Source organism: Oncorhynchus clarkii, chromosome 4, assembly GCF_045791955.1.
Source record: "Oncorhynchus clarkii lewisi isolate Uvic-CL-2024 chromosome 4, UVic_Ocla_1.0, whole genome shotgun sequence".
Lineage (NCBI taxonomy): Eukaryota > Metazoa > Chordata > Actinopteri > Salmoniformes > Salmonidae > Oncorhynchus > Oncorhynchus clarkii.
The window spans coordinates 27,612,756-27,629,744 of NC_092150.1; the positions used below are offsets into that span (position 1 = coordinate 27,612,756).

General features: G+C 43.9%; 1 protein-coding gene across 3 annotated transcripts in view; it reads left to right on the top strand.

Moving 5' to 3' along the window:
• The window catches only part of LOC139406671 (disabled homolog 1-like), an 88,931-nt gene that overhangs the window by 15,859 nt on the left and 56,083 nt on the right, over window positions 1-16,989 (top strand). For all 3 annotated transcript variants that reach the window (XM_071149540.1, XM_071149538.1, XM_071149539.1), the window contains exon 2: window positions 16,475-16,762. In XM_071149540.1, the coding sequence (XP_071005641.1) occupies window positions 16,696-16,762 (67 nt within the window). In that variant the 5' untranslated portion in view covers window positions 16,475-16,695. The remainder of the gene's footprint in view (window positions 1-16,474; window positions 16,763-16,989) is intronic.

The following is a 16,989-nucleotide window of genomic DNA, read 5'->3' on the forward strand; positions in this document are numbered from 1 at the left end:
TTATGTTTGAAGCCTGAAATGTGGCAAAAGGTCGCAAAGTTCAATGGGGCCGAATACTTTCGCAAGGCACTGTAAATACAGTGATTTTTTTTTGCCAATATAAGAATATAAACAAATAAAAAGCAGAAATAAAAGAATAAAAGCAGGAATACCTTACTAACATAAGTATTCAGACCCTTTGCTATGAGACTCGAAATTGAGCTCAGGTGCATCCTGTTTCCATTGATCATCCTTGAGATGTTTCTACAACTTGATTTGAGTCCACCTGTGGGAAATTCAATTGATTGGACATGATTTGGAAAGGCACACCTGTCTATATAAGGTCCCACAGTTGGCAGTGCATGTCAGAGCAGAAACCAAGCCATGAGGTCGACGAAATTGTCTGTAGAGACAGGATTGTGTCGAGGCACAGGTCTGGGTACCAAAACATTTCTTCAGTATTGAAGGTCCCCAAGAACAGAGTGGCCTCCATCATTCTTAAATGGAAGAAGTTTGGAACCTCCAAGACTCTCCCTAGAACTGGCCGCCCTGCCAAACTGAGCAATCAGGGGAGAAGGGCCTTGGTAAGGGAGGTGACTTAGAACCCGATGGTCACTCTGACAGAGCTCTAGAGTTCCTCTGTGGAGATGGGAGAACCTTCCAGAAGGACAACCATCTCTGCAGCACTCCAACAATCTGGCCTTTATGGTAGAGTGGCCAGATGGAAGCCACTCCTCAGTAAAAGGCACATGACAGCCTGCTTGGAGTTTGCCCAAATTCCCCCTAATGGACTCTCAGACCATGAGAAACAAGATTCTTTGGTCTGATGAAACCAAGATTGAACTCTTTGTCCTGAATGTCAAGTGTCACGTCTGGAGGAAACCTGCAACAGGGACTGACCCAAATCACGCAGCCAAGACAACGTAGGAGTGGCTTCGGAATGTCCTTGAGTGGCCCAGCCATAGCCTGGACTTTAAAAAAAAATCCCCCCTAATAGACTCTCAGACCATGAGAAACAAGATTCTTTGGTCTGATGAAACCAAGATTGAACTCTTTGTCCTGAATGTCAAGTGTCACGTCTGGAGGAAACCTGGCACCATCCCTACGGTGAAGCATGTTGATGGCAGCATCATGCTGTGGGAATGTTTTTCAGCGACAGGGACTGGGAGACTTGTCAGGATCGAGGGGAAAATGAATGTAGCAAAGTACAGAGAGATCCTTGATGAAAACTTGCTCCAGGGCGTTCAGGACCTTAAACTGGGGCGGTTCATCTTCCAACAGGACAATGACCCTAATCACACAGCCAAGACAACGTAGGAGTGGCTTCGGAATGCCCTTGAGTGGCCCAGCCATAGCCTGGACTTTAACACGATCTAACATCTCTGGAGAGACCTGTAAATAGCTGTGCAGCGACGCTCCCCATCCAACCTGACAGAGCTTGAGAGGATCTGCAGAGACGAATGGGAGAAACTCTCCAAGTACAGGTGTGCCAAGCTTGTAGTGTCATACCCAAGAAGACTCGAGGCTGTAATCGCTTCAACAATACATTTGCAAGCATTTCTAAAAACCTATTTTTGCTTTGTCATTATGGTGTATTGTGTTTAGAATGATGCGGAAAAACAATTTAATACATTTTAGAATAATGCTGTAACTTAACAAAATGTGGAAAAAGTCAAGGGGTCTGAATACTTTCCGAATCCACTGTATATGTGTGTATAGACAATATGGACAGTATATGGATAGAATATGTAGTATATCTGAAGAATAGTATATGTACAGCAATAGTTAAATAGAATAGGCCTTCGGTATAATACAGTATATACTGTACATATGAAGTGGGTAAAACAGTATGTAAACATTATTTAAAGTGACCAATGTTCCATGACTATCTACATAGCGCAGCAGCCTCTAAGGTGCATGGTAGAGTAACCGGGTGGTAGCTGTCTAGTGACAGTAGTTTAAAATTCAAGGCAGGGTACTGGATGTGGGCCGGCTAGTGGTGACTATTTAGCAGTCTGATGGCTTTGAGATAGAAGCTGTTTTCAGTCTCTTGGTCCCAGCTTTGATGCACCTGTACTGACCTCGCCTTCTGAATGGTAGCAGGGTGAAAAGGCAGTGGCTCGGGTGGCTGAGGTCCTTGATGATCTTCTTGGCCTTCTTGTGACACCAGGTGCTGTAAATGTCCTTGGGTGCAGGCAGTGTGCCCCCAGTGATGCTTTAGGCAGACTGCACCACCCTCTGGAGAACCCCGGCAGTTGCGGACGGTGCAGTTGCCGCACCAGGAGCTGATACAGCCCGACAGGATGCTCTCAATGGTCCATCTGTAAAAGTTTGTAAGAGGCTTATGAATTTCATCAGCCTCCTGAGGTTGACAAGGAGGTGTTGCGCCTTCTTCACCACACTCTCTGTATGGGTGGACCATTTCAGATTGTCAGTGATGTTTACGCCGAGGAACTTGAAGCTTTTCACCTTCTCCACTTCAGCCCTGTCGATGTGGATGGGGGCGTGCTCCATCCGCTGTCTCCTGAAGTCCACGGTCAACTCCTTTGTTTTGTTGACGTTGAGGGAGAGGTTATTTTTCAGGCACCACTCCGCCAGGGCCCTCACCTCCTCCCTGTTGGCTGTTTTGTATTTGGAAGCAGCAGTATTTCCGGTGTTTGGGTTTTTGTCACAGATTATTTGGATTTTCCAGGATTGGGCAACGTACATCCTCTGTGTTGTGTGCTTATTGTTTAACTGTTGATATGTTCTAGGGGCCATTTTGAGACCTTAAAGGGATACTTCGGGATTTTGGCAACTCATGGATGCCATTTTTATGTCTCTGCTTTCATTATGAAGGCCGTTAGAGGTAGTTTGGCGAGTCAATGCTAACCAGCATGCTAGCTGTTACTAGCATGCTGCTAGCTGTGCTTGCGATAGTTAGCAATTGCGCTAATGCTAGTTAGCAACTTCCTTCACACTGGGTGCAGAGACATAAAAATGGTATCCATGAGATAAATTAATCTGACTCTTGGGAAGTAGATAAAGGGCTTCATTGCCAAAATCCCAAAGTATCCCTTGAAAATCCCAATGTATCCCTGCTGGGCCTCGAGGGACAGTCATTCTGACTGCAACATTCTAAAAGTGTAATTAATCAATTTCATATATGCTTTCACAAAAATAATAATTTGGTTGTGTTTGTGAAGGTCTTGGGTAACAATATAACAACTTTATTTTTCTTCAAATAACACAATAGCATTTTCATTTGTTTATGTTTCTGAAGGATATATGTAAAAACTAAAAACACATTCAAGTATTTAATCAATTTTAGTTGAGTGCAGTTGTTACAACTTTGAAACAGAAACATATGTGTTAGAACGTGGTAACATCTTCTTTCTTTAATGACTAAAAAAGAGTACCCCAACCACCAAGAGGCATGGTCATATGATGAAAACATCTTTATAAGCTCCAAGCGTGCTTGATAAATTGTGAAAAAGCAGTATAATGTTATTATAATGAATATAAGTGTTGATATGACAGCAGTCAAAAATGTTCAATTTATTGTCAGCTCGTGTATATCTTCCCCGATTGCATCAGTTGGAGCATGTACATCAGAGGAGGCTGGTGGGAGGAGCTATAGGAGGATGGGCTCATTGTAATGGCTGGAACTGTATAAATGGAACGGAATCAAACACATAAAAACATATGGAAACCACATGTTTGACACCATTCCAATAATTCCTTTCCAGTGATTACAATGAGCCTGTCCTCATATAGCTCCTACCACCAGCCTCCTCTGAAATCCATGTTACATAAACAACAAAAGCTGGTGAGTGCATTGCTGATGTCGTCGTTTTTTGATTGAGATGCTCTCTCAGGGGTGACATTTTGTGCTGAAAATCTTCCCCAGCATTATCACCGGCTTGTTCTGTCCAAACGGTGTCCTCCCTTCCTCTCTCCTGTCTCACAGATTCATTTGATGGTGACGCGGGCTCCTGCTCAGTGCGCACCGTTCTGCCTTTTTTGCACTTCGGGCTCGCAGGTTTCAGTTCAAGCTGAGGTTCAGAATCAGTAGAATAATCATAGATTTCTTGATAAAAAAAATTCCACACCATTTGAGTCATTTTCTTTCCGATTTTGTAGAAACGCTAATGCAGCATGTGCAGCATTTATCTTGGTCTTCTTGCCATTGTAAATTACGCACAATCTCACTGTGTACTCCAAGTAGGCCAGATTAGATTGATAAGACTATTTCGATTCGGTGGACTGATATAAATTACTGTACATCTCATTTTGAGATTATAATTAGAATAGATCAATGCAATAGAATGGCCCGCCCTGTTCTTCATTCACAGTTAGTGATGACATAATTATGCATCGTTCGCTTCCCCGGCTCATCAATTCACCCATTCTCCCCCATCATGCTTTACTTCATTTATTTAATCTGTTGTTATATGTGTGAAATTAGTTTCGGAATCGTTTAGGTTCAGTTTCGATGCAATTATAGAGGTGATTATCAACGGCATCTTCAACTGTCCGGAGAAGGAGGGGCAATGTGGAAAACTATTCAAAAAAATTACTGTAAAAATGGCAAAGCAACATTTGTTTTAAATTCATGAGCGTTCAAATGATTGCTTTAGCGGTTCTAGTGTTAATAAGGAGCATCAGGTACTGCTGGAATGTCCACCAAAGGCATGTCATCCTTATTTTGAGTCACTCAAGAAATTACACGTAACTCAAAACTAAGGCTGTGCAAGTTTACCGTGTTAATAATGCGATAATGCGGAACCTTTTAAGCGCAAGTTTTCGCATGGAGCCTTTTAAACACAACACGGAACACAGGTACAGTCATTGCTTGCTGCTTTACATGAAACTTCTTTACATCGCTGAAGACCGTGTGCTTCTAGCCAAAATCCTGTCAAAGTTATACCCAATATTACTGGAGCTGTGTTTTTTTATTTCTGTTCGTGCGCAAGTAGCGGACCGTTTTAACTACTCACGAGCCGCTATTTTCTACATTTGGATGGCACAGGAATAATTGAAAAGGAGTAAGCTACTCAAAGAGATGCCTTAAAGGTAAGCTGGATATGCAAGAGTGGGTGTGTGAGAGAGGATATGCATGAGAGCGGGAGTAAGTGGGCGAGTTCATTAATGGCCCGGTTCCCTTAAAATATGCATACTCCGCCCACCTGTGGCACCAGGCCATGCAAACGAACTCGCCCAGTGAGAGAGAGAAGGTGTGGGAGGGAGAGTGTGCAGGCCTATGTGTGTAAAGTTATACAGATGGTTACAGTGTTTTCGTTTTTGGACATGTTTAAAAGCTCTTTGTATCCATAGAGCCAGTTATTTTTGACTATAGTCACACATATTTACTTTTAAAGCTGTGTGTGCGTGTGTGTGTGTTAGTGTGTGTGCGTGTGTGAGAGAGAAATAGAGAGATCTGGCTACTGTACCGGGAGATTTCCAGCTAACGATATATGCCATCTTCAATCATCTACAAACAGCATTCAGAGGCATAAGAATGCTACCAAGAGTTCACCTGACTGTCGAAAAATGACCTGAATCTCGGAATACCGCGGTATCCCTTTAATTTATGGTTAGTAAATGATTAATAAGGACCTACAGTATATTCAATCTCATGCATTTTCTTATAAATCATGATTCAATAGTTTAAACGTTTTTTTATTTTGATAAATGTGTGAATAAATAAGTTACTAACATTTACAGATGTGGTAGTAATGATTCATAAATTATGAATCAACTATTTACTTATCCACTATAAATGCTTTATTAGGTGGAGTTAATATAAAGGTCTACCCTGCTCTCTAATGTTGTATTATGTGGAGTTAATATAAAGTTCTACCATGCTCTCTAATGTTTTATTATGTGGAGTTAATATAAAGGTCTACCCTGCTCTCTAATGGTTTATTACATGGAGTTTAAATAAAGGACTACCCTGCTCTCTAATGTTTTATTATGTGGAGTTAATATAAAGGTCTACCCTGCTCTCTAATGTTTTATTAGGTGGAGTTAATATAAAGGTCTACCCTGCTCTCTAATGTTTTATTATGTGGAGTTAATATAAAGGTCTACCCTGCTCTCTAATGCTTTATTATGTAGAGTTAATATAAAGGTCTACCCTGCTCTCTAATGGTTTATTACATGGAGTTTAAATAAAGGACTACCCTGCTCTCTAATGTTTTATTATGTGGAGTTAATATAAAGGTCTACCCTGCTCTCTAATGTTTTATTACATGGAGTCAATATAAAGGTCTACCCTGCTCTCTAATGTTTTATTATATGGAGTTAATATAAAGGTCTACCCGGGTCTCTAATGTTTTATTATGTGGAGTTAATATAAAGTTCTACCCTGCTCTCTAATGCTTTATTACATGGAGTTAATATAAAGGTCTACCCTGCTCTCTAATGCTTTATTAGGCAGAGATAATATAAAGGTCTACCCTGCTCTCTAATGCTTTATTATGTAGAGTTAATATAAAGGTCTACCCTGCTCTCTAATGCTTTATTACATGGAGTTAATATACATTTCTACCCTGCTCTCTAATGCTTTATTATGTAGAGTTAATATAAAGTTCTACCCTGCTCTCTAATGCTTTATTAGGTGGAGTTAATATAAAGGTCTACCCTGCTCTCTAATGCTTTATTACATGGAGTTAATATATATTTCTACCCTGCTCTCTAATGCTTTATTATGTAGAGTTAATATAAAGTTCTACCCTGCTCTCTAATGCTTTATTAGGTGGAGTTAATATAAAGTTCTGCCCTGCTCAATAATGTTTTATTATATGGAGTTAATATAAAGTTCTACCCTTTTCTCTAATGCTTTATTATGTAGTTAATATAAAGGTCTACCCTGCTCTCTAATGCTTTATTATATGGAGTTAATATAAAGGTCTACCCTGCTCTCTAATGCTTTATTATGTAGAGTTAATATAACGTTTACCCTGCTCTCTAATGCATCTCCCTTTCTTTAGCCTGTCCCCTCCACTCCTCCCTCCATCCCTCCCTCCCTCCCTGCAAGCCCTTCTTCCACCCCACCCCTCCTCTCACATCCATTCATCCTCCTCTCCTTTTCTCTGCCTGGTGTCTCTGTCTGTAGCATTCATCCTCCTCTCCTTTCCTCTGCCCGGGGTCTCTGTCTGTAGCATTCCTCCTCCTCTCCTTTCCTCTGCCTGGTGTCTCTGTCTGTAGCATTCATCCTCCTCTCCTTTCCTCTGCCCGGGGTCTCTGCCTGTAGCATTCCTCCTCCTCTCCTTTCCTCTGCCTGGTGTCTCTGTCTGTAGCATTCCTCCTCCTCTCCTTTCCTCTGCCCGGGGTCTCTGTCTGTAGCATTCCTCCTCCTCTCCTTTCCTCTGCCCGGGGTCTCTGTCTGTAGCATTCCTCCTCCTCTCCTTTCCTCTGCCCGGGGTCTCTGTCTGTAGCATTCCTCCTCCTCTCCTTTCCTCTGCCCGGGGTCTCTGTCTGTAGCATTCCTCCTCCTCTCCTTTCCTCTGCCCGGGGTCTCTGCCTGTAGCATTCCTCCTCCTCTCCTTTCCTCTGCCCGGGGTCTCTGTCTGTAGCATTCCTCCTCCTCTCCTTTCCTCTGCCCGGGGTCTCTGCCTGTAGCATTCCTCCTCCTCTCCTTTCCTCTGCCCGGGGTCTCTGTCTGTAGCATTCCTCCTCCTCTCCTTTCCTCTGCCCGGGGTCTCTGTCTGTAGCATTCCTCCTCCTTCTACAAAACAGGGAACACTAGTCTCAGTAGTGTCTCGTGATGTGTATAAAACAGCTCAGACTGTTTTTGCTACAACTTCTTTCCTCTACGGCTTTCCTCTAGACTGCATACAGTACACACACATAGACAAACGGATAAGACAGGAGTGGAGAGGAAAGGAGAGATGAGGAGAGGAGGGATAGAGGAGAGGAGAGGAAAGGAGAGGAGAGGAGAGGAGAGGAGAGGAGAGGAGAGGAGAGGAGAGGAGAGGAGAGGAGAGGAGAGGAGAGGAGAGGAGGGATAGAGGAGAGGAGAGGAGAGGAGGGATAGAGGACAGAAAAGGAGAGGAGGAGGAGGTTAAGGTTAGAGTCAGTATTAACTGGTAACATCTCAATGGACCTGCAAAACTCTGACTGTGTCTTAAATCACCCTTTCAGTGCTCACCCTGACTGATTTACCCACACACATATTCACATAGGCACCCACTCATGCATGCATACACACACACTCACACACAGGCACACGCACATACAGCCTTGACTCTTGAGTCTCATTGATTGAATATTACCTATAGTCAGGGTTAAATGTAATCCGTTACATGTAAGCGATTACCAAAATTTTTTAACTGTAATCCGTTACATGTAAGGGATTACCAAAATGTTTTAACTGTAATCCGTTACATGTAAGGGATTACCAAAATGTTTTAACTGTAATCCGTTACATGTAAGGGATTACCAAAATGTTTTAACTGTAATCCGTTACATGTAAGGGATTACCAAAATGTTTTAACTGTAATCCGTTACATGTAAGGGATTACCAAAATGTTTTAACTGTAATCCGTTACATGTAAGGGATTACCAAAATGTTTTAACTGTAATCCGTTACATGTAAGGGATTACCAAAATGTTTTAACTGTAATCCGTTACATGTAAGGGATTACCAATTTTTTTGAACTGTAATCCGTTACATGTAAGGGATTACCAAAATGTTTTAACTGTAATCCGTTACATGTAAGGGATTACCAAAATGTTTTAACTGTAATCCGTTACATTACCAGCTAAAGTATTATAATCGATTTACAGATACCTTTGAAAAACTACATGATTACTTCGAGGATTGCTTTTAAATTCAGAAAGGATGTTTGCGAAAATAAATATTTGACACTTCTCTGTTTTCATAATGACATTCAAATTAGCATTGAAAAAAGGAGCACATTTAAGTTTGTTCCATCTGAGCGAGTCTGACAACAAGTCAGAGACCACTATGATGACACACCAAATGTGTTTGATGGATCGCGGGAAAAGAGCAGGAATAGGCTTTTGTACACTACAGTCCAAGCTATGTCTTCCAATGGTGTGACTGCTGTCAGCACCCAAAGACTATCCAACTTGAATAAACGCTTGGAGGTAAGGATGACACCGATGGTGTAGTCTACGGCGATACGGATATCCCTTATTATTGATATCTACATAGCACATCGATGTGAATCACACTGCTTCTCTCTCATTTAGCTATTTGCGCCTTACGGATTGTGGTTGTTGTGGATGGCTGTTCACAAATCTGAATGTGTATTTGAACCCAATAATGGTTGAATTCAAGAAGTTTAAGCTGCCTATCTTTCATTGTTTTTGAAACCAGTGGACAGCCAGTGACAAATGCAGTAGATGTCATTCAATTGGTAACATACATTTTTGTCTTCTTCTAATGCCTCTTAAGGAGAAAGTAATCTAAAAGTAACTGAATGTAATCAGATTACGTTACTGAGTTTGGGTAATCCAAAAGTTACGTTACTGATTACAATTTTGGACAGATAACTATTAACTGTAACGGATTACATTTAGAAATGAACCTATCCAACCCTGCCTATAGTACATTACCGGTGGTAGAGGAGCCATCCGGTGTCTGTGTTGTGATTGGACCAGAGAGATCTCGTGGGTGTGGCTCTAACTAAGATGACAGCAGGGAGTGATGAGGACGGTGAGGACGGATAGGAGGAAGAACGAGGGAGAGTAATCAGATCCAGGTGTTTTGGTGCGTTTAATTACTCACCTGCGAGACTTACGAGATGAGCAGACTACATACACACACACACGAGACACACATACACACACACACACACGAGACACTCAGGTGGGACTAATTACTAAAACTCCAGAATGTTACAGCACGGCTGGCAAACACACACATACACACACAGCCCGACTCCAATATCCCAATTCATCACACCGCCGCTCCTCAAGTCCCACCAGCAGAGAGAAAGCGATTGAGGGAGAGAGAGGAGAGAGAGAGAAGGAGATATTAGAGGTAGAGAGAATAGAGAGCTGGTCCCTAGAGACTGTGTTGCTGCAGGCAATGCTACAGGTAACACGCCTGTTACTGTACAGATGGTAGGAGAGAGAGAGGGAGAGAGAGAGAGAGAGAGATGGAGGAAGGGAGAGATAGAATGCTCACCACAGTTTCCCTCTTTCACCTCTGTGTGGGAGACTTGGAGAGAGGGAGTAAAGGGGAGGAGGAAGGAGAGAAGTGTTTCTCAACCTTTTTAAACCAGGAATCAGCAAGCTTCCTCTTTGGAGGAAGTGACTAGTGACTATATAGTGTGGGGGTCTGATTGCCCATTCCAATCACACAGACACACTCCTTCCCTCCACCTCTGTCAGTGACGCCACATTTACTCCCCTCTTCATGCTGGCTGCGTTTCTCCGTCTCTCCCTCCATCTGTAGTATGTGTGAGTATCATTAGCAGTGGTAGCATGAGCGATGGCTTAGTGGGGCTTTTCTCTGGCAAGGTGGGACTCGGCTTAGCACACCATCATTACCTACCTACCTCACTCATGCACGCGCACACACACACACTCACGCACGTGCGCACACACACGTGTGACAGTCCTCCCTGAGGACAGGGCGCTCAAACACTGTAGAGGAGAGAGTGTAGAACCATTCAGGATGGGAATGTTCTCATCATTCACGCTGCGTACCTGATGTGTGTGATGTATGTGTGTGTTTGTTCGTGTGTTTGTACAAGACTTTCAACTTGAAATATGCAAAAATGTCTTGAGCCCAAACGACCAATAGTGACTCATGTCATGGCATGTCTGTCTGTCTGTCTGTCTGTCTGTCTGTCTGTCTGTCTGTCTGTCTGTCTGTCTGTCTGTCTGTCTACCCAACTGTGTATATCTCCTGTTCAGCTCGTGCGTCACATACAAGATAGCAGGGATGAGTCAGTCACTTCGCTGTTTTATGACAAGCTGAAATACTTGTTACCTTGAACCTTGAGGTGCTGTGTCAACGCTTCTACACTTGTGTGTATGTGCTGTGTAGGTGCTGCACCTATGAGTATGAAAATGGGAGAGCGAAAGAGAGAGAGAGAGAGATGGTGAGGAGTAGGGTTGCAAAATTCTAGTATCTTTGCCAGCATTCCCAAGATTTCCAGAAATTCCTGGAACAGGCAGGAAATCCAGAATCCTCCAACCAGGATTACTGGCGATTTGGGGAAAGTTACCCGAATTTTGAAACCCCAGTGAGGAGAAAAAGTAGGGTGACGACAGACTGACTATGTCTCAGAGTAAATTCTCTCTGTGCTGGCCACTGGCTGCTTTGGACATTAGATTAGATAGTGTTATTGAGACGCACTGCTGTTTATGACCTACCTCACCCTGATACAGCAGCCCTCCCCTCTCCTGTCTTCTCCATCTATGTGACAGTAGTATGTGAGCGTGTGTGACAGGATGGCAGTGATGAACTGTAGCCTTTACCCCCAGTATTCTGCTCCACTGGTTCCCACTCTATTTAGACTGAGGAGGGTCCCTGTGCTCCGTCCAGAGACGCGGCACATCACTCACCTGTTGAGGCTGGCCTGCTGGCTTCTCTCAGTCACACGTCTGACAGAGAGGCTTCTGTTTTCTGGCTGTGTGATGAAGGAAAAAGACATGGGTGAACTGGTCCAATTTACATTGTAACAGATTAACAAGGCACAAGGGAGCAACACACTTATACAAGAGAACCTGTTTTTTGTCTCTGTTTCCCCTTCAAACATGAGAAGAAGAATTCCCTGTAGAGAATACACAGCTTTGATATCTACAGCCCCATATCTAGAAATAGACTGGGTGAACGAGAAGTGAGGTGTGTGTGTGTTTGTGTGTGTGTGTGTGTGCGCGCGTGTGTTTGTGTGTGCGTCTTTTGGGTGAATGAGATATGAGGCAGGCTATTTATGTCTTCAGAATAGTGATGGTACTATAGTTAGTTTGTTGACACTGACACAACGTGAATGTGCCGTTTGCAGCGTTGCTGCTACCATGTCTGAAGTCCCACGTCATATATTACAGCTGACAATCAGGCTTCAGTTCAGCGGGCTAACACAGTCTGAAGACACACAAACCACACGGGTTTGATTCCTGGCGGGTCATATAAGGTGCCAACTAACTGTCCCAGACAGTCTCCTCCCTCTCTCCTCTCCTCCTTTCTCCTCCTTTCTCCTCCTTTCTCCCTGGGCTGTGTGGTGTCTGCTTTTCTCTGTGCTTTCATTAACCCGCCCAGTCCTGAACTTTACTTCTCTCTCTCTGATCATCCGATCTTTCATCTCTCTTTCTTTCTTATCTTGCCTGATCTGTCGCCCTTCCTTCCTTTTCTCTCCAGTCTCTCGCACTTTGCTCCCTCTCTCCTCGAACGACCTTTAACCTCCTGTCTCAGCATTCCTTCTCTCCTCTCTTTCTCTCCTTTTCTTTTCATCTCTGTGCTCGGTACAGCAGTGTAGCAGTCGTGTGGTATTCTGCAGTATTCAGAAGTATTTAACAGTATTCTACAGTCGTCTGGATTCTGGTGTTCTCAGGACAGGTGTTACAGCTGGTAGGTACAATAACTAAACGTGTCGCTGTGAGATTGTTGGGATTAAAAGGACAAAACACACACCATGACAAGGGAGACAACACAAATCTACATAAAGAGAGACCTAAGACAACAACACAACATGGCAGCAACACATGACAACATTGCATGGTGGCAACAACATGGCAGCAGCACAACATGGTGGCAGCACAAAACATGGTACAAACATTATTGGGCACAGACAACAGCACAAAGGGGAAGAGACAACAATACATCACGCAAAGCAGTAAGAGTGTCCATGATTGAGTCTTTGAATGAGTTTCCAGTTTCAGTGTTTGTTGCAGCTCGTTCCAGTCACTAGCTGCATCAAACTGAAAAGAGGAGCGACCCAGGGATGTGTGTGCTTTGGGGACCTTTAACAGAATGTGTCTGGCAGAACGGATGTTGTATGTGGAGGATGAGAGCTGCAGTAGGTATCTCAGATAGGGGGGAGTGAGGCCTAAGATGGTTTTATAAATTAGCATCAACCAGTGGGTCTTGCGACGGGTATACAGATATGACCAGTTTACAGAGGAGTATAGAGTGCAGTGACGTGTCCTATAAGGAGCATTGGTGGGAAATCTGATTGCCGAATGGTAAAGACCACCCGAATGGTACAACAACCACCGAGCCACTGCCTGTTCACCCCGCTATCATCCAGAAGGCGAGGTCAGTACAGGTGCATCAAAGCAGGGACCGAGAGACTGAAAAACAGCTTCTATCTCAAGGCCATCAGAATGTTAAACAGCCACCAGTAACATTGAGTGGCTGCTGGCAACATACTGACGACAAATCTCTAGCCACTTAATAATTTAAAATTGGATGTAATAAATGTATCACTAGTCACTTTAAACTATGCCACTTTATATAATGTTTACATACCCTACATTACTCATCTTATATGTATATACTGTACTCTATACCATCTACTGCATCTTGCCTATACCGTTCGGCCATCTCTCATCCATATATTTATAGGTACATATTCTTATTCATTCCTTTACACTTGTGTGTTTAAGGTAGTTGTTGTGAAATTGTTAGATTACTTGTTAGATTTTACTGCACGGTCGGAACTAGAAGCACAAGCATTTCACTACACTCGCATTAACATTTGCTAAACATGTGTATGTTACCAATAAAATTTGATTTGATTTAACCATCTAGCCGCTCGAGAGCACCCTTACCTGGCAATCTATAAATTATGTCTCAATAATCTAGCATGGGTAGGAGAGGAGAGAGGAGAAGAATGAGAGATAGGAAGTTTATTATTCAAAGAGAGCTGAGTGGCTGAATGAGTGTAGCTGCTAATCTCACCCTAAGCGTGATGGACAGAACACAATGAGAGAGAGAGAGAAACAGAGGAAGAGAGAGAGAGGGAAGTAGAGAAAGAGAGGGAGGTAGAGAGAGAGAGAGAGAGAGAGAGAGGTAGAGAGAGAGAGGGAAGTAGAGAAAGAGAGGGAGGTAGAGAGAGGGAGAGGTAGAGAGAGAGAGGGAAGTAGAGAAAGAGAGGGAGGTAGAGAGAGAGAGAGAGGTAGAGAGAGAGAGGGAAGTAGAGAAAGAGAGGGAGGTAGAGAGAGGGAGAGGTAGAGAGAAAGAGGGAAGTAGAGAAAGAGAGGGAGGGAGATAGACGTTTACATTTATCTAACAGACAAGTGACAGTGCAGGGATTGGCCTTGCTGTACTCCCTCCCTCTCTGCCAGTGTGTCTGTGTAGAAGCAGATGATTTCTGGGCATTAAGCTCCTCTTGGCAGCGCCCGGTTTATGGACACACACACACACACACATAGGCAGACACACACACACACACGACTGTTGGCTGTGGCCCACTTACGGGCATCCAATTTACCGCTTGTTTCCTCTTCCTCTCCTCCGGCCGTCCTCTCTTCTCGTTCTTCAGAGGCACTAAGCCATGTTCATGTCCATCTCTCAGCTCAGACCAGACCAGGATCGGACAGCTGATTCCTACAGTCGAACAGAACAGTGTTTCTCAACCTTTCTATACCAGGGACCTGTATGGATCTTCCTACTTCATGGTTTACATTTAAAACAGAACTGTCCAAATGAGCTAACCATCTAAGGGATTGGTCTACAACATCCCAGGGTTGTTGAGAAACATCGCAGTATTCCAGGTTGTTGTTGTTATGTTTCTTAATTGTGTGATATGTTAACGTTGAGCCACTGTTATAGGACAACATGCTGAATGTCTTCCTCCTCTCTCTTTGAAATCTGTCTTTCTCCCTCAAGGTATCTTAGCCTAGATTAGAAATATCTCTGACTTTCCCCAGAGAAATCCACCAGATGACAAGCACATATGCACGTACGCAAGCACGCAGGCATGACTCGCACACACACACACACACACACACACACACACACACACACACACACACACACACACACACACACACACACACACACACACACACACACACACACACACACACACACACACACACACACACACTCATACACACATTGGGGTGGTGCAGCACTCACAGAGGGGTGGTGCAACACTTACAAACATATGGCAACATTATAAGACAGATAAACAGCTGAACAGTCTGGTACAAATGAAGAATAATCCACTAGAAATAAAGGATATCTAGCTGAGGCTACTTTCACGCCCTGAAAGAGAGAGTTAGTAGACAGAAAAGGCAGATTGAAAACGAGGGATGGGGGCTGGTTTGGAGCTGAGGTTGCATTAGTGTCCTTCTCTCTCTCTCTCTCTCTCTCTCTCTCTCTCTCCCTCCATTTTGCTGCAGAGTGACCATAATAGCAGAAATTGGAGTGACTCATTCAGTACAGTACAACTCCAGCATGTTTTACTCTGATAAAGAGTATTGTCAGTGTGAGTGTGAGTGTGTGTGTGAGTTCTGTTGGTTGGAATGCAGAGGGTTACCAAGGTCACATCATCCACTGAACCCCCTTTCATCCCCAAAAGAGGGAAACTCAAAACCTGTAGTTGATATTGAACATGTTTTATTAGCAAGTCTTCAAAAACCTAATTCTACATCTAGCTAAGGTGTTTTGTGGTGGTAGAATCAGTTTGAAATTTGAAATGTGCAAAAACAAACTGTGCCACTAGCGTCTGCTTGCTGGCTAAACTAGTCTCAAATCAATCCATAATGAAACGAAAGGCATGTAAGCTAACGACGCCAGTTCACACACTCACTGCTGAATACCCCCTCTACCTAGCTAGGTAGTGCAGTGAAGTTTTAGCTAATGCACAAATTAGTTTTCATGATATCTCTTCTGCCATGATTAGTGCGACGAGTTCTACAGCACAGTTGACTGTTCTCTGCGACGTTATCGTTATCGCGTTGGCCAAATGTTACAAAGTAGCGAGGCAGAGTGCCAGCCGTCAGATACATGCTGATTTCTGAGAACAGTCCCATAACGTTGGTGCCTTATAACTTCATCAACAAAATGCCAAACTAGCTACCGTGTCATTCAAACAAGCTTCATTCAAACAAGCTTGCACTAGGCTGCTAGCTTGAGCATGGTTTACCGTAGTAGCCAGTGCGACATAGCCACCGAGAGCCGAGTCATTTTCAGAATTAGGAACTGGTATCAGGTGGATGCGCAGAATCTATGTATTTTTTTAGATGAGTCACACAGCCTTCAAGGCAGATCGATTGAGGGACGAGCATCACGTAGACAATGGGGCTTCGCCATTATGGGCAACTATCAACTCACAGAAGACAGACGGGCACTGGACGGCACAAGGAGCATGTGGGGCATTAGTTGGAATGAGGACTGTAGAGGAAGGAAGGAGAGGGGAGGGAGGAAGAAGGGATGCCTAATCTCCCTGTCTCCTCCAAAGTCTCCTTGAGACAGGATAGTATCAATGTGTGGAAAAAGGTTGAATAAATGTACCAACCATTTCTCTCTCCCTTCCTTTCCCTCTCTCCCTCTCATCCCCATTCTCTCTCTCTCTGTCCCCAGCTCTCTGTAAGTGTGTGTGGGATGTCGTGTCAGGGCTAGAGCCCTTCCCTCTCCCATGAGCCTGTGTGCCCACACACACACACGGCGCCCCCACACACACACACGGCGCCCCCACAAACACACAGACACACGGCGCTGACGTTTTGAAGTGGACCCTCGGAAACAGACCGGAGCAGAACCGGATCAAACCAGCCTGTGGGCCGGCGGGGCGGAACCTGAGGATGTCAACAGAGGCGGAACTACAGCCAGCTGTCAGGCCCAGTGTCAGGAGAGACTCCAGGAGGAAAGGTAATAAAGGCTTCGTAATGCGTTCATAATGCCTTTATAATGCCTTCATACTGTTAAGTGTTACAGTGCTGTCATTTGATTGTTTAGCTTCAGGTGCAAAGGCAGGTGTTAAGCTGTAGCTAACAGGTGTGTCGGTACAAGTATGTGTGTCCATCTCTCTCAGAGCCAGCCAGGTGGCACTGGCCTGAACACCCGGAGAGGTCCGTACCCATGTTCCCTAACCTCCA